The following is a 23160-nucleotide window of genomic DNA, read 5'->3' on the forward strand; positions in this document are numbered from 1 at the left end:
CTCCTCGTTTTTGGGTCACTTACGGGTTGAAAATAAAGTGGAGCAGGAGTCAGATGTTGTTCTGCAGACAATCTGGGACAAGCTCATTTCTGGTTCAAGCTATTGAAAATAACTCATGCTTAAAAGTTAGTAGTTTCAGTTCAACACGTAATTGTTGAGTACCTCTGCTTGCTAGGCTTAGTGAGAGGTGCCAAAGCTGCGAAGATGAGTAGGGATGGCGTGGGTGTATGAGGGGGAATCCACATCTTGAGACCTGAAACCTGCTATGCCAAGTGTGTGGGGGGAGCCTGGTATCGACACTGAATTCTGCTGGGCAGCTCCAGTCGGGGAGTGAGACGACCAGCACTTTTGACAGATCTGGCCTTGAATAAGAGTGAGATCCTATCCTTATTCTGGGAGGAAAACCACCCCAGGTTTATCTAGTGAATGGGAGCGGGACGTTGAAGGGTTTTACTTGATGGCCTCAGAGGACAGAGAGGCCTGCTGGGCAAGGAAGTGAGGAGGAGATGCAAAAAGAGACTTTACATAGCTACTGATGGGAGCGAGCCGAGATGGGACAAGTGCAGGGCTTGCTAAATGGTACCTGGGTGAACGCATCTCCCTGCATTTAAAAGCATTGGCCTGCCCTCTGACTAATACCTCAAGTCCTGTTTCACTATTCCACTTCCATCCTGCTTTCCTCAGATAAAGTCATCAAGTAACACTGGAGAATAGCATTTTACAGTATTTTGTACAAAAGTAGATATTTAAATGTAATATTGGAGCTGCTGATCAATATTCAGTTGCTTCTTGCACAAACTTCTGACATAGGATTAGCAGATGTTTCGGTTTTAGCAAATCTACTGCCTCAAGCAGGAAAAGATACTAACTTGCCATCATTTTCTGATGTTGTCCAGCTATCTTTAAGGAAACAGATTCTGATGGTGTTAAGAATGGAGATTTTACATCGGGCTCCTTGCTCAGCAGGGAGCCTGCTTCTCCCTCTGCCTCTGCCTGCCATTCTGTCTGCCTGTGCTCGCTCTCTCCCCCTCTCTCTCTTTGATAAATAAATAAAATCTTAAAAAAAAAAAAGAATGGAGATTTTACAGAAATAGCACTATGTGAAAATGACCATATGCTTGTAGTACCAGAGAGTACCTACTCAGAATATTCCAAATGCAATTAATTCCAAAAAATAGCACACCACTTATATTTGCGTCTTTGAAAACCCAGTGGGTGCCTTCACTATTAATCAGCACAGGACGTTTCCAGAGAAGCTGAAGATCAAACCAGTACAGTCCATGCAGAGAACTCGAAGATTCCAATCTGTCAGTCTCAAGCAAAGGACACAGAGTACCATTCTAGATAGCACTTCTGTCAACAAATCTAGTTACCTGAGGGACCATCTTCAGAAAAGGCTCATATGTTTGAGTATCCAGATGGTTAAATTTCCATTTCATATTTTATAATAAGTCTTAAAAATCATAAAAAATTACTCTGTGCTAAAATGCATCATGAAGTAGTTAATTCGGGTCTTTCTGATCAAAGGATTATCCTTTAAAAATAGAGCAAAAAATAAAAAGTTCTATTTCAGGTATTTGTACTGTTCCTCTTTGTAGTGTCTGCCAAACATGTCTTGCCTTATAATTCTGATAGTAGATGAGGAAAAAAGAGTGATCGAGGACATACTGAACTTACTAAAATTCCTAGGTAATTAGACCATGGGTTTTATTTTGAGCAAGATTCCCCATGGATATGGCTTATTAAAGGAAGGCTTACTGCAGTGGTCTCCAAAGACGGCTTACATGCACTACCACCCAAGAGAGATTTAACGGAAATCGTGTGCTCTGCTGGCATTCTAAGTCCTCAGTAAATACTGTGAATTGAAAGAATCTGAAGACAGTGTGTTCTTACACAGAAGCAAGCGCAATCACGCTGACCACAAGCAAGTCTTATTTTACATCAGTTTCTATGGTGTAAAAATGAAAGATAGGCACATTTAAAAAGAAAACGATGCCAGCTCCAACCCTCTATGTCTATAAAATAAATGTTAGCTGTTACAACTGTTTTAAGGGACAAATAACTTCATTTTCAGGATAATTAGACAATTTGTATATTGTCTGTGTACCCTCTGGTGTTTTAGACACCACTGAAATAATTCACAATTTGCTCTGTTTCATTTTTTGCTTTTTTGGTACAAAGCGAGATGATTGTGGTAAATGCTTAAGAAGAGCTCATTAAACCCCTTTAAAAAATCAGTCTCAAACAAGCTAATAACTACAGAATTCAAAGGTCTTTACATAGTTTTTAAATGTAGTTTCCATTTTAATTATTGGTATTAGGACTTGGTTAATTAGAATGCTTAGTAGAAGAGCTTATTTCAGCTGCTGTAGCTCTCCCTCTATTTCTCTTGTACAACTAGATGGCAAAAAGCTGCCATGTGTTTAGAAGGTCTCATTCATGGTGAAACTAATAATTTATTTATCCCACAGCTGCTTTTTGGCTTAGCAAATATCAATGACATCATAAACTCGGCTTCCCACCCCCCCCTTTTTTTTTACATCACCAGTAGGCATTATAAATATTTTAAGTGTAAATCGATCCCTGCAATGTATTTACTATATTTTTCTTCCTTTTTAGAAGAAGAATAAGAATGTTCCAGGCTTCAGAATTTAGAAGCCAAATTTTCTGAAGATTCTACATTCCAGTAGAACACTTTAATTTTAATTAGATTTTCTTTAGTTTCTTTGGTTTCTTAAGTTAGCAAAAAACTTAAAACAATTGTTTTTATTCAAGAATAAATGAATATATGATTATATACGAATATATTATTTATATTATGATTATCATATATATGATTATATATGAATATATGATTCAAAATCATATATTCTCTTAAAATGGTAATAAGCATTTATCAAAGTTATAATTAAAATGCACATTACGGACATCATTATTTTTAAGGCCTATATTAAAATGCCTTATGTAGAATTTTGACTTTCATATTGACTCATGTACAATGCGTATGTAGCCGAACAGTAAACCCAGCATACGAAAATCAAGACTTACAAAAAGGATTGGGTGTCATAATTTTGCTTCACTGAAGAGTTCTGTGTTGTGTCAGGAATGTCTCCTACTGCTCCTTTGAATTGTAGATAACCTAGAGTATTTAAAATAGAGCCAGACCATCAGATTTTTACATCCTCACAATCATTCTGGAGCACATCTGTAAACGAGGCTCTTGAGTAATGTTTGTGGGTGAGACACAGAAATGAGGTCTAGGATGTGGTCTAATAGCTGGGTTGATCAGCTGTACCCACAGAATGTTCACAGGTGTGGAAGCCAACATAGAAGGTGGCTTGTGTTGGCCTGCCTTGACCCTGACATTTCAAAGTTTTATCAACAACTCAGGCATACTTAGACTATAAGTATGTTAGGTTTGCTAATGATACAAAGCTCAAAGCACTAATGAATTTGAATGACAATCACTATTAAACTTAATATCCCTGAGCCCAGAGCAAGGGCTGAAACTAAGACTATGTTTCAAAAGAATAGATGTTGGTTTCATTTAGGTTCTAAAATAAGCTGCTCAAGGACATGGAATGGAACTCCTAGTTTAACAGTTTGGGTTGTAAAAAAGTTTTAGGTCACTTGAGTATTAAGCAACAAGACAAAAGAAATTAATGGTATCTTTGGTGAGATTCCTAGACGAATAGAGTCCATATCAGAAACAAACACCACAATACACTATACTCAAAACGATGCACTGCGGACCACCTGTCAGGGATATAACAAGGGGGACTGCCTTTGTTGGGTTGGACGCTGGCTCACATGACCTTAAAAGCACCTCCTAAATCTGATTATGCAGTTTAAATTGAGCTTCCACACACCTATATGTCGTGAGTCTGCCAATGTGTCATTTAGCCTAATTCGGTAATATTTATGTAATGTGTAACCATTACATATCCTTTTGTGGACTTAGGAGTATCTATCCTTATCCTTTTTTCTTAATGATTATTCCCTAGATAATTAATCAGTCATCACTTTAAAGAAGTGCATGTATTCTGTGACCACACTGGGTTAAATTTAAAAGGCCATTTCCAAGTATTCTTTCATTATCTAAGATCATAAGTAAAATTCCTAATGCAAAATGATATGTATTTTGAATAGCCATAAAATAGGCATGGGTCCAGGTTTTAATATAAAATTGCACAGTGCACCTAATCAACTTAGACAAAGATGGAAGGCAAACATGCTCACTCCGTGTACTTGGTGTGTACTCCTCTGCATTGTGTTTTGGCTTTTGAAAGTATTTCTTTAGAGTCTAGTGGACACTTGTTTCTTTTGAACACTGTCATCTGAACCCCTTTCCCATGTTGCAGGCTCTCCCATGTTCTGAGGCAGAGCCCACTCCCCACCATAGGAGCTACAATGCTAGCTACATAATGTTTGCATCCAGGGCCCATGACCCAGACTCTGCCCCAGTGGCAGGTGCTCCAGACAACAACATCCCTTGCCCCGTGCTGGGAGATCAGCAGGGCCTGCTCTGGAGTCTGGACCTGGTGGCAGCAGAAGAGGTGTCTTTACTGGACCAGCTCCATGCCATCATTTTAAGGGTTATTTTTGGCTACATAACCTCTAAACCTAGTTCTCTGGCCCTCGCAGAGAGTCTGTGGATTACCTTCAGAACAAATTCCTTTTTGGCTAAAATAGGCAGAGCTAGTTTCTGGTCCTTGTGATAAGAAACCCTTACTATTAGAGGGTACACGTCTGTGCTCATGCTGGCATATTAGTCACTAGGGCCTACTGAACATGATGCACTCTGAAAAGCACAAAAGGAAATGTTTATTCATTTTCTGGGTATTTCTGGAATAAGGCACCTTGAAGAGGCACACGAAGCTGGTGTTTTCAAATTAGTGCTATGGGGACAAGTAGGAGGAGGTTGTCAAACAAGATGGAGACAGATATCATTTTGTGGGTTTACTGATTCTGAAGATTGATTTAGCATGGGGATAAAGAGTCGGAATAAGAAAGAATGCTCTTTGGGAAAATACTATATTTCATCAATTCCAAGACACCTTTTTTTTTTTTCATTGTAACGTTCATGAAATTAGGAAACATTGCTAGAGTGTGTCATATTTTAATTGCCACTTTTTTCTCCTAAACCCATCTACCATATTTCACCAAATATAAGACATCACTGATATAAACCATTAAATATTTTAACCACTAAGAAACAAACTCCATAAATATTTTAATTTTTTTTTTTTTGAGAGAGAGAGAGAGAATGTGGAAGGAGAAGGGGCAGAGCGAGAGGGAGAGAATCTCAAGCAGGCACCATGCTTAGGGCAGAGCCCAATGTGGGGCTCCATCTCATGACCCCGAGATCATGACCTGAGCTGAAATCAAGAGTCAGATATTTAAGCAACTGAGCCACCCAGTATCAGTAAATATTTTAATGGCGACACCTAACACCATATGGAGGCTCTAGAAGATTTAAAGTTCCTAAGAGAACCAAGTCAGTCATGGAAGTAGTGTGGGTTAGATACCAAATTCCTGTTCATTTTTGCTGTAGTCTCCCAAAGCTGTTAAAGAGCAATAAATTTACCTCTAACTTCTGTTCTGAACAAAGTCAGGTGCTAAACATCATTGCTTGGCTATAAAACATGCCTCTATGGTTACAGTGATTCTCAATTTTGTTAAAGTCTTCTTTTTTTGTAAGTTTTTTTTAATTTAAAGGATTTTATTTTATTTTATTTATTTGACAGAGAGAGAGAGAGATCACAAGTAGGCAGAGAGGCAGGCAGAGAGATTGGGGAAAGCAGGCTCCCCACCAAGCAGAGAGCCTGATGTGGGGCTCAATCCCAGGACCCCTGAGATCCTGACCTGAGCCGAAGGCAGAGGCTTCCCCCACTGAGCCACCCAGGCGCCCTATCTTTGGAGTTTTTTAAAAAGAAAACCAAATTAGGTTCACTTCCATGTCCACGGATTTCTTTTGAAGAAATTAATATGATGCTGGTAGTATATTACAGCTTTGGAGTAGTACTGATCTTTATTTTCCATTCTATAGGTTTCTCATGAATGTGTTTTCCAGATGAGAATTATTACAAATATACTGCTATTCTTGCCATTTCCAAAGCAGTCTTCAGAAAATTCATATCTATCCTCTTATTATTTTCATTCCCAAAAGGAGGATTCATAGTTACTATATCAAATGACTTGGGCATTCTATTAGATAATGGGCACAGCCACACTGAACCATGTCATCATGTGTTGACCCAAACTCTATGACCGTCCTGTTGATGATTTCCAGTGGCTCTTCATCTATGTCCCCTCTAGCCCTCAACCTGCAGCTTATGGCCTAGTCGGATACTGTTCTAGAAGTAAGGTGAGCTTTTTGAATCCACCCACTTGTTGCAGGCAGTGCTCTGGTTCCTTAAGCCTTAGTTTATCTTTCACTTTTTCTCTCTTTTCTGTCTTTCTGTAAGGGTTCACAGAGTTTAGGACACTGGACCTCCAGAGGCTGGAAGCACCATCCTCTGTGTGTCATCTTTAAAGTGTTTGTTGTTATCAGAGTAATACCTGTCACTTAAAACGGTACATAATTATCTGTCAAGTAAAGTATCAGTTCATTTTTTTTCATGAAGATATCCTTTGTTAAGCCCCTGCTCACTAACATCCTGATAATTTAACCTTTCTCAAATATGGGATCTTCTGATTCCTGGGTCCAGGGTCTTCTCATTCTCTACCTTCATTTTGGTGGAATGCTTCTTTGGGAAACTCCTAAAAAAAAGACATGCTTGGAAGGTACATGAAAGGCTTGTCTGTCCAAAATGGTCTTCATGCTCACCTCATACTTAATATTTTGGCTGGGTATAAAACTCTAAATGGGAAAGAATTCTTTTTTTAGGATTTTATTTATTTATTTGACAGTCAGAGATCACAAGTAGGCAGAGAGGCAGGCAGAGAGACAGGAAGAAGCAGGCTCCCCACTGAGCAGAGAGCCCAACACAGGGCTCGATCCCAGGACCCTGGGATCATGACCTGAGTTGAAGGCAGAGGCCCTAACCCACTGAGCCATCCAGGCGCACCTAAATGGGAAAGAATTTTTTCTCATAATTTTTATTCTTCTGTGTTCCTACTGAAAAACTGGATGCTCTGATTCTTAGTCCTTTGTATATGAACTGTTTTTATTCCCCCACCAGAAACATTTATGTTGTGAAATTTCATCAGGATGTGCTTTGGTGAGGGTTTTTTTTTTTTTTTTTTTTTTTTTTTTTTGTTGTTGTTTAAGGAGCTGGGTATCCTGTGGGCCCTTTTGATCTTGGAGGCTTGAGTTCCTCAGTTCTTGGAATTTCTTGTTTTATTTCTTCAATAATTTTTTCACATACTTTTTCACTTTTCTTTTTCTCGGGAATATCTGTTGTTTGAATGCTGAATCTTTTCCTCCCATTTTTCATCTTTTTCTCAATTTCTTCTCAGCAGGTTTCCTCAAATCTGGGTCATTTTTTCCACTTCCATTTCTATCATTAAAAAAATTTTCTAAGAATATTTTCTTATACTGTGGATTTTTATTGTTTCTTACAAATCTCTTTCATGAGCATAATATTTTTTATAATATCTGTGAAAACTAATTATGATGTATTATTTTCTTCTCTTTGCATTGCTTCTGATTCTTTCACATTCCCCCTTTCCTCAACTTTGAGTGTCTGTAATTCAGTCAAGTTAGAAACTTTTCTCAATTCTCTGATAATCCCTGGCTGTCTATTCATATTTAAGACTGAGGCACTAAAACACTGACTGGAAGCTTTGTGTGCATCAGTGGAGCTCATGACCAGTAAGGGGCTGGTGCTTCACTGGGGGAAATCCACATTCATGTCAGGTAATTTCCTAAGGGATAAATCCCCCACTGGCCTGAGGAGCACATTATGGCTGCCTCTGTTCTGGGAGCTGAGTAGAAGCAGCAGCCTGGACAAATCTCACATTTACCATGTAGACTTCCACTTAAGCTTCTTATATCCAGTATAAACAAAAGTTTGCAAAAGTTCAGAGCCTCTCTAGATTAACTTCTGCAAGAGTAATCTCACCTCTTCTGAAAGGACAGAGAGCGGTTATATTTGCTTCCAAAGAATGGGGAAAGAGATCTAACTATTCCTTATGGGAAATGTCAACCAAACCTCCTGTGTTGACTTTATCCTACACTACCCTTTTGGAGGAATGGGGCATTGCTAAGTCCTGAATATAACCAAGATTCTGTATTCTAAATTGTATTGCCTTTGGGTCACTTCCCTCACTGCAGGCTTCATCAGTTAGGCTAAGTAAATTACCACATGTCTATCCTTTTCAAACTCTAGAAATCTGCTGATATCTCATATCAGAGTAATACCTGCTGCCCTCAGCCTTATGGATTTATGCCTTTTTTTATTTCTTTACTCTGTCAGTGGGATTTCATGCATTTTATTTGCCATGTTTAAATGGAAGTGACATGACACAAGTTTTAAAGGCACATTCAAAAGGAATTAAAAGTGTAAAATACTATTAAATACACCAGCAATAACTATAGTGAGAGAATCACTACATAGTAAGGATCTCATATTGCTTATGTAGACCCACACAATTGCCATGCTTGTTTTGCTTACTTATCTCCTAACCCACAGTAACAATTAAGACTCTCTTAACCTACTCATACAATCTTCTTAGCAAAATAGTCTACATAATACATACTATTGTAAATAATATGTACTCCCCCCTAAAAAGAGAGAGAGAGAATTTCACATAATCACTGATCAGAATCTTGTCACACATCCTTGAAGAGTCCCTAATACTGACAGACTAGTTAGGAAGCCTTGCCTAAGAGGATAGTCTGGTTTAGTCTGACATGGCTGAAATATATTTTCATTTGAAGCAGCTCAGAACTTCTGTACTGACTTCAGAAAGGCCCTAGACTCCATGTGTGAGATCTACTAGATTTCCCACTCCTGGAGGACAAAGTCTGTATCCTGTTTGTTTTGTGTCTCTACTGCCTTGAAAGAACTGAGCATAATAAGTGAGCATGTTTACTGACTAGAAATAAGAGCTGAGGTCTTTTCCTACCAGCTGGTTGTCTGGCCTTGGACAAGTCATTTGTTGGATCTGATTGAGACCCCAAAAGAGAAGGTCACTTAGAAGAGGTGAAGGGGAAGAAAAGGGTCAAGAGTGGAACATTTGGGAACACTTAGGTTTAAAAGGAAGGAAGAAGAAGAATGTGAAAGAGATGGAACCAGGAGAACAGGGATCACAGAGACCAAAAACAGGCCCTTCAAGAAGCAGCACCACATGAAATCATATCAGCTACAGTAAGGACAGGAAAATGGAGCTTGGACTAGAAAATGCTCTATCTTCAACCAAGCATTTCCATACTCATTCATTCTTTGTGTAGATAAGGCATGTTCATCACTCCTGAGATGTTTATGATGAGAGCATAAGATGATAGCATAAGAAAGTTGTGCTGAACCTGATGTATGTGTGAGAACATTTATGTGTGATTTGTGCATGCTGTGCATATACTGGAGAAACTATGTTCGGGAAGGGAACCAGAACCCAGAGACTATGCAGTAAGGGGTTGGGAGGATCTCCAGTGAGTTAAGGACATGTGTTGCTCATATGTAATCAACCTATAACATATCATGGAAGTACTCAGCCTGGTGTAACCTGAATAGAAATGTTTGAGTTGCGGAATAAGAATCCCCTAGTATGATTTTCTGCAGGCCCTTAGTCCTCTTTATCATTAACCAATGGATTCTTCAGCAGAAACACCATAGCCTGGAATTTGGAAATAAGTGGTAGGCTTCAATGTCTTACTCTATTTCACTGATAATAAGATTTGTTCCCCCACCACTGAAATTAGGTTGTATCACAGTTTAATTAGCAGCATTTTATTCTCCCTTAAGGACACATGACACATGATGCATTTTACCCTTGATGGCCTTAAGGAAATACCACTGGAGAGAATAAAATAATATTCACTCAGCAAACACTTATCAAGTCATGTATATCAAGTCATAGCTCTAAAGTGAGTTTAAAACTTTTTAAAAATTTGTTTCACAGTATGAATTTTTGCAGAAGCCTAACCTAAAAGATCTACTTGTCCTCAGTGAATGCTATTATCTCATCTGTGTGATGCAGGTCAGCAACTGCCATATAGAGGCAGGGTACCGTTTGCCACCAGGCCCCTGGAAATGCTCCAATTCACTTTCCTGTCCAACGTTTATAGCAGATGCCTTCACTATATTTTCATTATATGCAAGAGAAAATTTTACAAAAAGCATCAATTTGGATTGGCAAAATCATATCCATTTAATTTTTATGTAGACATAAATGTATCATTCTTTTATTATGGTTTTATTTAGGAATTTAACTTTTAAAACTCAAATATATAATTGAGAATGAATAAAATCTACATTGAGTATTTTTGTGTTAAAATGGATTAATACCTCGATTTTGAAATTTCCTTACTCTTTTAAAGATGAAAGACAAATCTGATCAATTCTGCTTTTCTCACCTTTTACTCCCTCCACGAGAACAGTACAGACATGTAGGCAACCACAGTGAAAGCCAGAAAATCACTGTACTTTTAAAGCAGATCATAAATACATTTGCAGGCAGCCCTGAATTTTGTGGCTGGCATGGGCCTCTCTTGCTATAAATCACAAAAATAAACCCTGGAAGAGTGTTTGATTCCCGAAGAAAGAGGGAAAAATCCTTCCTAGTTGTCATTTTAGTGAGTGTCAGCAGAGCATTTTTCAAGCTAATCGCCAGAGGAGGAAAGTTCTGGAATGTGGCCTCAGGGAGAATGTTATACATGAACATTGTATCTCCAACGCGGCGTGCTGGCCAGTATGTGTGAAATGTAAATGCATAATCTGAAAGAGTTTTCATTTCTCCAGGATGGTGAATTTTCACGTTGCCTGCTCTCTCCCTCATCTGCATACCTGTAATAAAGTCAAAAGTGGCATCGTATACAGATTTCAAATGCTCAAAAATAGCCTTAGAAATGTTTCTTTCCCTTCTCTTTCCTTCCCTAGCCTGCCCTCCCCTCCTTTCTTATCTCACATGGTGAGTGACTGTGCTACATCCTTTGAAGACTGAGTCCCTCATCCATCTGGGGTTCCCTGACACAGTGCTTCTCAGGACATGAGAAACTAGGAAGCATGATGCAAGCTTAGCCATTCCCTAAACTTGCTAATTGGGACCTATTTGTTCACCTGATTTGAGTCTGATGCTTGCTTGGCCCACCAGATTTAAAAAGAATGACCTCTGACTTCTTGTGTTGTTTGTGGGTGGGCTCAGCCAGAGCCCAGCCCCTCACATGGTAGGTGGCTTACCGGCCACTCCTCAGCCACCGCCATCTGTCCTCTTGCTGGTGTTCCCACAGACACATGCTCATTTGGGAGCAATTCTCAAGTAATGACGTCCTAAAATGACCTTAGTGTCAAACATCTGTAAGGTTTGGCCTTTATCAGAATAGCTACCTTCTCTCTGTTTTACCTACCCCTTCCCCCCAGACATAGAGCTGGCGCTGAAGAAAGGGTAGAAAAACACGAGCAAGAATCCCAAGTCTCAGGGCCCCTGGGTGGCTCAGTGGTTTAAGCCTCTGCCTCCAGCTCAGGTCATGATCTCAGTCCTGGGATCGAGGCCCACATCGGGCTTTCTGCTCAGCGGGGAGCCTGCTTCCCCCCCTTCTCTCTCTGCCTGCCTCTGTGCCTACTTGTGATCTCTATCAAAAAAATTTTAAAAATCTAAAAAAAAAAAAAAAAAAAAAAAAGAATCCCAAATCTCTCCTTGACTGATCGAGGGAGGGATGTCATCACTGTGACTTCACTGGATGCTCACGTCCTCACTAGGAACACAGACAGACTCTTCCAGAGGGAAAATGCCTCATTTGCCCCATAGGTGAAGGTAATTTACTTGGGTTTATTATTGTCTCAAATACTTTTAGGAAATGTTTAAAGTGACATTGTAAATAAAGACAGAGTATAAATGCAATTGAACCAAATCAGCCATCGGCTTTCTTTTGATACCAAAAGCAGCTTTTGACTGAATGTGTTTTTAAGGGAGAAAGCTATATAAGTTATTATTTCTGGACCTTATGGTTCAACTTGTCATTGTTTTCTTCTTTTTTTTTTTTTTTCAAGATTTTATTTACTTTATTTACTGGGGCACCTGGGTGGCTCAGTGGGTTAAAGATTTTATTTATTTATTTGACAGAGAGAGAGAGAGAGAGAGAGATCACAAGTGGGCAGAGAGGCAGCCAGAGAGAGAGGGGGAAAGAGCCTCCTTCCCCCCCGGGCTCGATCCCAGGACCCTGAGATCATGACCTGAGCCAAAGGCAGAAGCTTAACCCACTGAGCCACCCAGGCACCTGTTTTTTTCTTTCAAGTGAAATGAGAAGGAAGGCTCAAACTGAGGAAATTAAGTCACGGCAAATAATTTCACTACTGCTGACCTCAACTTTACTGTATGCAGAGTGAAGTTGTTGGTGTGCACCCCCCAACTGCTAAGCGGACTTTTTCTCACTACTGCTAATAACTGTTGTCCAAACTTTGTCTTTTGAATTCAGGAGGGGGAATGGAGTGTGTTTTTATCTCCAGACTATAATTACACATTTTGACACTAACCTGTTTGATTTTTTTCTCCTTACTTGTGCTGTACCGTGAAAAGAAAACAACAGAAGCAGTTAGGGAAATCTAAAGGAGAATGGAACTTATTTTGCTTTTCAGTGTTTTCAAGAAAACTCATTCAAGTTAATATATATCTTCTAGGTAGATGTGCAATATCTTACCAGCCATTAGGTATATTTTATGTATAGTAAAAAAAAAAAAAAGTAAGTATTTTCATTTGCAAAAAAAGAAGGTGTAAATTATTATGAAAACTAGAACACACAGAGGTGGACTGAAAGCAAACCCAGAGAAGACCCTGCTACACTGATCAATGACTCAAAAAATAATTTGGGGAGAATGAAATCACCACACAAACACCACTGTGTACCTGGAGCTTGGATTTCATTGGATTTTCCCCCAAGGGAAAATTTACACTGAGGGGAAGGGAACTTTTACTATTAGTTATTTCAGAATTATACTACCAAGGACTCATATGTCCTTGGAACTGTGGCCTCAAGAGAGGATATAAAACCCACCCACTGGGGCTCTGTTGTGTAACTTCCCATAAAACGTTCTCTTTGGGAAACTCAGATCTGCAGTGTGTTTGCTTCGGGAAAGGAAAAAGGTTAATTTTTAGTGGAATGGTAACCCTTATTATGTAAGAGTCCCCTAGTTAGCTCCCAGAGGAACCCTTAGTTTTCAAGTGCAGATGTACATCCAGGCTTTGATTATCCCCAGCTCTGCAGTTTGGGTTTGATCGGAGTACACTATTCATTTCTTTTACTCTTACGTCACTCCAGAATTTTACTTCAGTGGCTTCCAGAGGCAGCACAGGGAAGTAATTAATAGCAATGCCTCAGGAGCCAGGCTGCAAGGCTTTGAATCGCAGCTCTGCCAGTAGCAGCTGTGTGACTGTGGAAGGTTGCTTAACCTCTCTGTGTCTCAATTTCCCCAACTGTAAAATGGAGATAATAATTATAATTCACTTCATAGGATGACTGTTAAGTTACTATAAACAAAGCTCATAGAATATTGCCTGGCATATGAGAAAGCACTTCATAAATATTAGGTATTATTCACAAAACTTTAGGCTGAGGCTAAATACATAAATTAAATTTTACTTTTTAAATGTGTTCCATAGAACTTAAAAAAAAAAAAAAACTAGGATAATCCCAAATTAGGCAAGCTATGAGAGCAGAACACTGTTCGCTTTGTAGATTGTCTTTTAATTGCATATAAACATTTTGCGTCCACAAGCATTTTGGTTGTTATAGAGAATTTAGTCAGAATTTGAAAAGCTACATACAACATCGATTTTTTAGTCTCACTGGGGATTATGATTTTATGGAAAGGACTTTCTTTCCCTCTAGTTGAGTGTCTAATTCATTCCCTGGGATGCTCAATAGATAGATTGGTTTCTAAGAGGTAGGGTTACCCTGGGAGACTCTACAAAGAGACTTAGGGGGCTTCTCACTCAAAGGAGGCAGGGAAGGTTCCCTGATACCAGGTGAGAGGATGAGTTCTCAAACGAAGACACACGCCTGCTTCCCCTTTCCTCCCAGCTGGAAAAAAAAAGTACAAAGGGGACATAACCCCACACACAGCACTGAAGTGTCAACTGATCTCAGAGGTGTCTGATGCATCAAACACAGTCATTTGATCCTTCCCTTTGGAACAGGTCTGGGTAGCAGACTCATACACGTGGAGAGGAATCACTGCAGATAAACTAGCAGGATCAGGAAACCCACGTTATGATCATATTTTTTATTTTGGTTTAAAAAAATCTGCAGGGTTTTCTTTTTCTTCCAGTGGGGAGATTTTTCATTTGTTTTATTGGTGCTACTATGGAAGAGTGCTATTAAAGAATGGCATTGCTCTAAAAGAGTGCAGAGTTCGTTCCAACAAATCCCTTCTGAGTCCCCAATGTGCCTGGCATTGTATCGGGCCCTGGGACTTCCCCAGTGCCCTAAAGGAGCATGGAGTCCAGAGGGGAAAGAAACAGGAAGCACATCACTTCAGAACAAAAGGAGAGATTTAAAATGGGGAATTTGATGTCCACCTGGTTAAAAGCCCCTCTAGAGAGGAAGTTTGAGGGAAGAGAAGACCCAAGAGCAGTTCCCACATTGTCCCTGTATGCAGCGAAGCAGGTGGCATTAGAGTTCATGTCTGACCAGAAAAGGGTGAACTTTATATAAATAATACCTGAATAAATCTGAATTAAACAAATAGTTAATAATTAAACAAATCTGAATTAAACAAATAGTTGAACTCTCACTTCAAGTAGTGAGACAGATACAAACAAGGCCAAGTGACTTAGCTGAGTTAAGGTCAACAGACTGGTGTGTAAAATACTTGAAAATCTATCCGGCCTACCATTTTGTTAAAATGCTGTGCAGACCAGAAGCAGCTGCAAATTCTCCCTGAACTCTGGCCCTGCCCAGCACTTGAAAAATGTTGCTTTGGCCACAAAGGGATAGATTAACTCAGCGCCACTTAGGGGGAAGGCGACTTTTTTTTTTCCTTTAAATCACAGTTGCTCGGAGTGTCATATTTTGCACACTATTTGTTCATGTTCCTACCTTAACTAGATTGTCTAGTTAACAGCAACTAGGACATTGACAAATTTGTGCCTCCTTTAAAACAAAGCCAGATTTTAAAAACTTAGTAAGCAGTAATTTTTTTTTAAGGAAACATTTAAAGAAGCTACTGAATGAATATCCACTAAGCACTGAGTTAAACAGCATTCATACAGGCTTTCCACCCAAAGCCATTTTTGGTGTCTCCTCTTTGGGGGACAGATAATTAGAACTAATTGCTGTCTTTGTTTCCTGTTTGGGGGACAGATAATTGGAACTAATTGTTATTTTCCATTCCTTCACTTTTCCCATCCAACCAGTAAGTCCAGAGGATGCTACCTTCTGAACATGTTCCACTTCTGTTCACTTCTCTCCACCACCACTGTCAGTGTCCCGGTTTAGGTCACAACTTATCAGCATTTATCTAAATAGTCTCTTCAGTGATTCTTCCCTTGACAAAATGACCTTTTATTTTAGAAGAGTCTTTAGTAAGAAGGATAAAATACTGATACTAACAACTAGTACCAACTCATTTAGTGCGTATTGTACACCTGTCACTATGCTAAGCACCTTACAAGCTTTGGTTCATTCAATCCTTAGTACAACCCTACAAGGTAGTTATAATTTCTCTCTCCATCCACCAGGGAGAAAACTAAATCCTAGAGAGGTTAAACAACTTGTCTAAAGCCAGTTGGCAAGTGGTAGATCCCAGATATGAACTCTTTGTCTCTAAAACTTATGCTCTTAACTACCATGCACACTCTGCCATATTTGCTGAAATTCCCCTTAAATAGTAAAACTCCCTTGCAGTATTAAACTATGTTATACCACCCAACACAATGCTAGCATATAAGAATTCAAAAAGGTTCTGTTTTGTTTTGTTTGAATGGATATATTCAGGAATACTCAGGTAGATAACAGGAATCTGAAGTATTCCTTCACTTATCCCACATCATTGTAAAATTTTTTTTAGATAAACCAGTTTTCTAGATAACAAATTAAACCATTTAAGAATATAATTATTTTTATCTTGATAAAACATTTCTTAAATGTATTTCATTCTTTATTGCCTTAGTAGTAAAGTTCTACTTTATTAACCTAATGACAAAGAAAAATTGTTATGAGCAAGAAATATTGTATACACTATTTATTTAGTATTTCCTTCTGGATTGTGGTTTTAATTACCATCTATATGCTGAGGAAGTCCAGATCTTTGTCTCCACCCAGAATTTCTCTCCTGACTTTCAGATCCATGGATATCCACACCACCACTTGACCCTGCAAGTTCAGAATACCTCGAACACCTCCAAATACACCTAGACCCTTAGATCTGCATCTCCAGAATTCCATATCTTAATGGAAGATTCTACTATCTAGCCATAGGGACAGGCATAATGTCTGATGACTCCTTTTCCTTCAATGTTCCCTAACCAGCAAATTAACAAAAATTTTACATTCTAAATGTCTCTCAAATACACCACACTTCTGTGTCCGTCGCCTTCTTTGGGCACTAAGTATCTCCACCTGGATTGTTGTAACAACACTCTAAATGGTGCCCTTACCTACAATTCTAACACAATCTCACTCATTATCCACACTACAATCAGAATAGATTTTTTAAAACTAGAAGTCTGGTCATGTCACATCTCAGTCTGAAAACTTTCAGTAGTTTCCCAGGCTCATGGGATCGAGGTTCAAAAGTTTTTAATATTGCTTACGAAGCCTTCTGAGACTTTCTTGCCTTTCTATATGTTGCCATCCCTTTTTACCGGTCCCGCTCACCGAACACAGCTACATCATAGAGAACATTTCCCCTCTGCTTCTAGGACCTTGCATGTGCTGTCTGCCCCGACCCTACATGGGAGGCACGCAGCTCCCATGCTCGTGAGCACAGCAGCTCTTCCCACTTGTAATACTGTGGTTAAACACCGATTTGTTTCTTTCATCTTCTCTTTTCTCTCCCTCAAGGAGATGGATGGAACCCATGCCCACTGTATCCTGTTCACCCTATATCCCTAGTACCTAACTCTTGTGTCTAGAGCAGAGTAGGTACTAACATTTCTTTTAAATTTTAGTATAGTTTTAGATTTAGAGAAAAGTTACAACACAAAGAGTTCCCTTGCACTGGCACCCAGTTTTCCCTACTGTCAACATCTTAATTAATGTGATACATTTGTCACAATAGAGCAACGTTAATACCTAATTATTAACTAAAGCCATGCTATTCAGATTTCCATAGTTTTTTTTTTTTTAACATTTACTTATTTTTTAGTAATCTCTACACCCAGTGTGGGCTTTGAACTCATCATCTCCAAGATCAAGTGTCACATGCTTCTCCAAATTAGCCAGCCAGGTGCTCCCAGATTTCCTTAGTTTTTAACCAAAATGTCCTTTTTCTGTTTCAGTATCCCATCCAGGAACCACATTCCATTTAGTACCCATTTCTCCCTAGGTACCTCTTGGCCTTGAACAGTTTCTGAGACTTCCCTTCTTTTCGGTGATCTCGAGAATTATGAGGGATACTGACTGGATATTTTGCGGAATATCCCTCAGTAAGAACTTATCTGATGTTTTCCTCATGATTAGACCAGGTTATGAGTTTGGAGGAGGAAGACCACAGAGGTAAAGTGCCATTTCTATCACCTCATATCAAGGGTACAGAGCGTCAGTATGACTTGCCGCTGTGATGTTAACCTTGATCTCCTCCTAGCTGAGGTAGTATCTGCCAGGTTTTTTTAGTACAGGGTTACTCATTTCCCCCCTTTCCATTTTGTAGTCAGGAGGTCACTACACTATGTCCAGCCTACATTCAAGGGGTTAGGAGTTAGGCTCCACCTCCTTGAAGCCAGAGTGTCCACATAAATTATTTGGAATTCATTTGTATTAGAGACATATATATTCCTTATTTATTTCAGTATGCAATCGTAGATATTTATTTTCTACTTTGGGCAATAATCCAATACTACTTTATTTTTTTGTACTTAAATAGTTCCAGCTTTGTCCATCAAGAACTTTTTCAGTTAGCTCCTGGGTTTATTTGACACATCGCTGATTGTCTTTCAAGCACTCCCTCTTTCTGGCACAAGACACTTCAGGCCCACCTTGTGTATTCCCAGGCCGAGACCTAGAATCAGCCATTTCTTCAAGGGGTCCGATTCCCTTCATTGTAAACTATTTCAAAACCACAGTCTGGGCTCTGGGTAGGTACCAACACTTTTTTAATACAAAACATGATTCATTTTTAAAAACCACAAAAGCACAAAGACTAATATATCTTCCCACCACCCAAAATAAGCAGATGTTTTTTCCCTTTGTTTTGCTTCAGATATATGTAAAAAGTAAAACATGAAGTCGAAGGCCAATTTTCCCCAAAGGCCTTTTCCCCAGTCCTGACCCCTTCCTTGCCTCCCAGAAGCAACCACAATCTTGAGGTATAGATACTCTTTTTCAAGCATTCGTGGAACAGTTACAGAAGCATATTTATTAAAGGAAAAACCTGGCCTTTATGTGGGCTGAGCTGCCCCCCTCGTGGGCTGTGCTGGTTGGTAGTGGTGTCTGTATCCCGAGCCATGTGTGCACCCTCAGCTCCTCGCATCACTCCTACATACTGGGGTTCCATCTCTCAGTCACCTCCAGTCACTCTCTTTTCTCTAGTTTGTAGCTTTCCATCTTGTCCCAACCTGCTGATTGTAGGCAGCTTCTGGCAACCTCCGTGTCAGGAGGAAGAAGACCAATAGCCCATAGACTTTGCAAAAGCCAACTATAAACTGGAAAGTGCTAGGCAAATAGAAAATGTTACTGTTTTGTTCAAAGTGCCAAAAGGGGAGGAGGGTGGGGACATATCATTCATACATTTGGAGTACTTGGCTCTTTCACATCTAATTTTTTTTTTAAGATTTTATTTATTTATTTGTCAGAGAGAGAGAGAGACAGCAAGCGAGCACAGGCAGACAGAGTGGCAGAGGGAGAAACAGGGTCCCTACAGAACAAGGAGCCCGATGTGGGACTCGATCCCAGGACGCTGGGATCATGACCTGAGCTGAAGGCAGCCGCTCAATGAACTGAGCCACCCAGGCGTCCCTCACATCTAATTTTTAGCTTAAAGACATTACCAGTTGCTTTTAGTTATTTTTGAGTTGTACTTCTGGAAAGTTGAGGCTGCCAGATTTAAGACCACCAGATATCTAGAAATTAGGATAGTTAATTTCATGATTCTTCATTACTATTTTTCTTAAAAATACTATTCTTCAAAATATAGGAATAATAAGCAAAACAGAGAAAACCCTTACTACTAAAGAGATTGCTTATGAAATGAATTCTTTCTCCAGCAAGGGACTGACAATGAGAGACTAATTATGCAATGATAAAGTGAAAGCCTTTGGCTGTAATCTCCATCCACTGGACTGCAGTGCTATGTGAGCAGTCCAGCTGATCATGTTCTGGGTGCAGAGCATGTTATCTGCTTACTAAGGTAAGCAGTCATCTTGGGTTTGGGATGCCTAGCCCTATTAATAGTAAATATATTAAATTTCTTTCCACAGCTTACACTTACTCTGACAAAGGCAAATTTGGAAGCAATTACTTGAGGATAGTTTGGACAACACCTAGATAATCAAAACAGGCACAATGAAGCACTTCCTGAGGTAAGTACTTATGGTTCCCTGGTTGAGCCCTCTAAAATGAAGAAACTTCCTTCTGAGTTAGAAAAATAGTTCTGTTCACTATTTGTAATCCTATAACCAGATCTCTTAGAATTGCATAAAATAGCACTGTATTTTGGCTAGGAATAATTTGGTCACAAGTTTCCTCTGCTGCCCTATCTGAATACTGATGTTAAGAGAGCACTTACAGTAGGAGATTACCAGAGATCATAAAGAGCACAGGCACGAAAGCATGGGGTAGGTGTACTTTGGACAACCTGGATGCCATGTGTCTTCTAAAGCCTTAAGGTCAAGGTTTAAGGAATCAGCGAAGTAGTCAAGGAATCAGTATAATTTGTGTGGAATCATTTTCCTGGAAAAAGTAATTTTAAATATTCTTTAATTTAGATTTTGGTTGGCTGGCCATTCATTTGGGCATTTTCAAACATTCCTTTTTGGTAAAAAAAAAAATGTATATATTTTATGCATTTATGGTAAAAATGTATATATTTCACACACACACACATATTCATATTCTAAGCTTTTGCTCTTCCTGCCTCCTTGATGCCTCTGAAGTCTGCATAAATTGTTGGTTCCCTCAAGATTGTGCTGTGTAGGGCGCCTGGGTGGCTCAGTAGGTTAAAGCCTCTGCCTTCAGCTCAGGTCATGATTCCAGGGTCCTGGGATAGAGGCCCGCATTGGGCTCTCTGCTCAGCAGGGAGCCTGCTTCCTCCTCTCTCTCTGCCTGCCTCTCTGCCTACTTGTGATCTCTGTCTGTCAAATAAATAAATAAATAAATAAATAAATAGATAGATAGATAAAAGATTGTGCTGTGTAGAGTAACATATATGCTGGTGTATTCTATGGTGATATTGTATTATTCTGAAAGCCATCTGACTGGAATTATAATTATAATTATTTTTAAGGGTATTTGATGGCCATCCACAATCTATTAATGAAATTCCCAGAGAAATTTTACATATTAAAATATTATAAAAGAGAGTTATTCTGGTCCCAAAAGTTAGAAAATAATAACATACTTTCCAGAATATTGAGTTTCTTTTTCTCAGGATAGCCTACCTTTATTACATATTCTTGCCCCTTGCTGTGGCTGTTTTCTCTAAGCAAATAATTAGTCAGCTCACTTCTTTTAGGAAGTGATTTAATTCTTTTAGTATATGTGCTGCCGAAGCGAGCACATGATTTAATTCTTTTAGTGGCAGCCATTTAAGATTTTCTATTCCTCACTGATGTTGGTTGCATCACTGTGTGTGGAACACCTAGATCAGTTTGTGGGGGAATCACTGTGTTTTGGTGGGGCTACTGGTTTTAGAATTACAGAAAGTTCTTAGGAGGTCACTGTTAAACCATTTTCAGGAATTAGCTTTTTTTATTGTACAGAATATTTCTCAGCCTGTTTGTCTTAGCTGTGTAAAAGGACAATATTTGAAAAATCACTAGGACATCTGCCAGCAAAATACTGATCTGACACGATTGTGGTTGCCATGGTAATTAACCCATCGATTTACTCACATGTTCATGAAAAATTGGTATTTTTTAATCCCTCCTGAATGTAAACATGGTGTCTTTTAGTTGCAGAAGGTTTTAGTGTTAGGTGAAACTTAGAGGTCAGGGTCTCCTTTCGAAAAGGGGGAGATGCTAGTGGTAAAGTCTGGGGCAAGATTCTTATTACTGGGTTTCCTCTTCAAAGTCTTCATTTAGAAAAACTTGAGCAGCCTCACAACCAGCCATTTTAGGAGAAATAGTAGCATTTGTTTCTGTTAGTCTTCTACTAAGCCGAATAGCTACAACACTATGTCTAGTAGGGATGAGAAGATTTTTGTAATTAATTTGTACTTGAGACTAAGAGCCAATCTGGTAAAAACCTGCTGTGACTTCCCAAATGCCAGCACCAAGAACAGAACTAGCACATCCCAGTCAGTTCCATGTTCTGATACAAATCCTTCTCTTCCAATTCAAGACATATATTTTATAAATATTATTTGACATCAATCATTTAAATATGAAACAGAAGATAGGGTAACAGATTACATATCAAGAAAGAAAATGAGGATTTTCATTGACCACTGGTTTTGAAATAATAAAAGGAAACCCAATCACTGTCCCAAGTTGACTATTGCTTTGGCTCTAGTTTGTGTTTTTAATGCTTTTTTATTAAATTATAATGTATGTATAGTCATTATATGTTGGTGTTTTTAATGCTTTTTATTATATATACATTATGTGCTTTTTATATATACATTATGAGTATATATTCAGTATACGTTGGTGTTTATGGAATCGGAAGGATAAGAGGGCAAGGAGAATTACCCTGAATTACAAGCTCTATCGGGTCATTTAAATTGCCTTTTTTTCCCCCTGTAGTCCCTTTGAACAGATGTGGGACAATTTCAGCAATCTTTTCATTTGAACCAAAGAGGAGGTTATGTAAACACAGCCTGAAAAAATTAGGTATTTATTCCTGAGCTCAGCAAATACATTATGCAGAATAAGGATTTGATTCTGAGAAGAATTCAGTATTATTTAAAAGCCCACAGAGTCATTAATCTATCAGCCTCTGAGTTGCTCTAGAATGAAATGCTTCATTTACAGCTCCAGAAGAAATGAGGTTAATCTTAAACCAGGTTGGGGGAAAGAATGGATTTTAATCCCTAGTTAAGTGACAGGATACCCACACTCTGCTCTTTCTAGCTCACTTCTGCCATCAGTGTAACTGACATGAGTGTATTAATGGCATAGCTGTTCAGAGCATAGCAGAGTGGAGAAAATATTTGATTAAAAAATTACATGAAATATTAGAAATAAATGTCACAGGATTAATACACCAAGCTGAAGGGTATTTTTGCAATTAAGAGTAGATACAGGATACTGTATAAGTAGCCTGTAGTCATCTAGTGACTTTAGCCATGGTCTGCATGAAGGGAATACAAAGATAAAATGCAGAAGAAAGTGTATTTATATACATGACCAGAAAAGGAGAGAGCACTTCTTGAGCCCCACATAGAACTGAGGCTTAGGGTTTAGTTTATATATCTCATTAATTTTAATTAAGTTGATGTATATAATAGGGATGGCTTAAAACTTGTACCAAGATCTTTTCCCATGCTAGGATTTTTTTTATTGAAATTATATTTTTTACAGTTATCAGAATATTATGAAATTTTCTAACAAAAGGAATCTTCTAAGTCACTCCCATGTAAACAATTGCTTCCAACTATGCCAGCCTCAGGATCTCACTTTCTTGGCCATAGACTTCACTGCGTACCTTCCTCCTCTGGCAGAAGAAAGTGAAGGAAAGCATCTGTC

At 38.9% G+C, this 23160-nt stretch overlaps 1 protein-coding gene and 1 pseudogene across 2 annotated transcripts in view; one reads left to right on the forward strand and one right to left on the reverse strand.

The window, feature by feature from the left end:
- The window catches only part of ELMOD1 (ELMO domain containing 1), a 68672-nt gene that overhangs the window by 2590 nt on the left and 42922 nt on the right, over positions 1-23160 (forward strand). For both annotated transcript variants that reach the window (XM_059179595.1, XM_059179596.1), the window contains exon 2: positions 19735-19836. In XM_059179595.1, the coding sequence (XP_059035578.1) occupies positions 19820-19836 (17 nt within the window). In that variant the 5' untranslated portion in view covers positions 19735-19819. The remainder of the gene's footprint in view (positions 1-19734; positions 19837-23160) is intronic.
- Positions 5927-6834, reverse strand: LOC131828595 (rRNA N6-adenosine-methyltransferase METTL5-like; annotated as a pseudogene).

This window comes from Mustela lutreola, chromosome 1, assembly GCF_030435805.1.
Source record: "Mustela lutreola isolate mMusLut2 chromosome 1, mMusLut2.pri, whole genome shotgun sequence".
In the NCBI taxonomy this organism is placed as follows: domain Eukaryota; kingdom Metazoa; phylum Chordata; class Mammalia; order Carnivora; family Mustelidae; genus Mustela; species Mustela lutreola.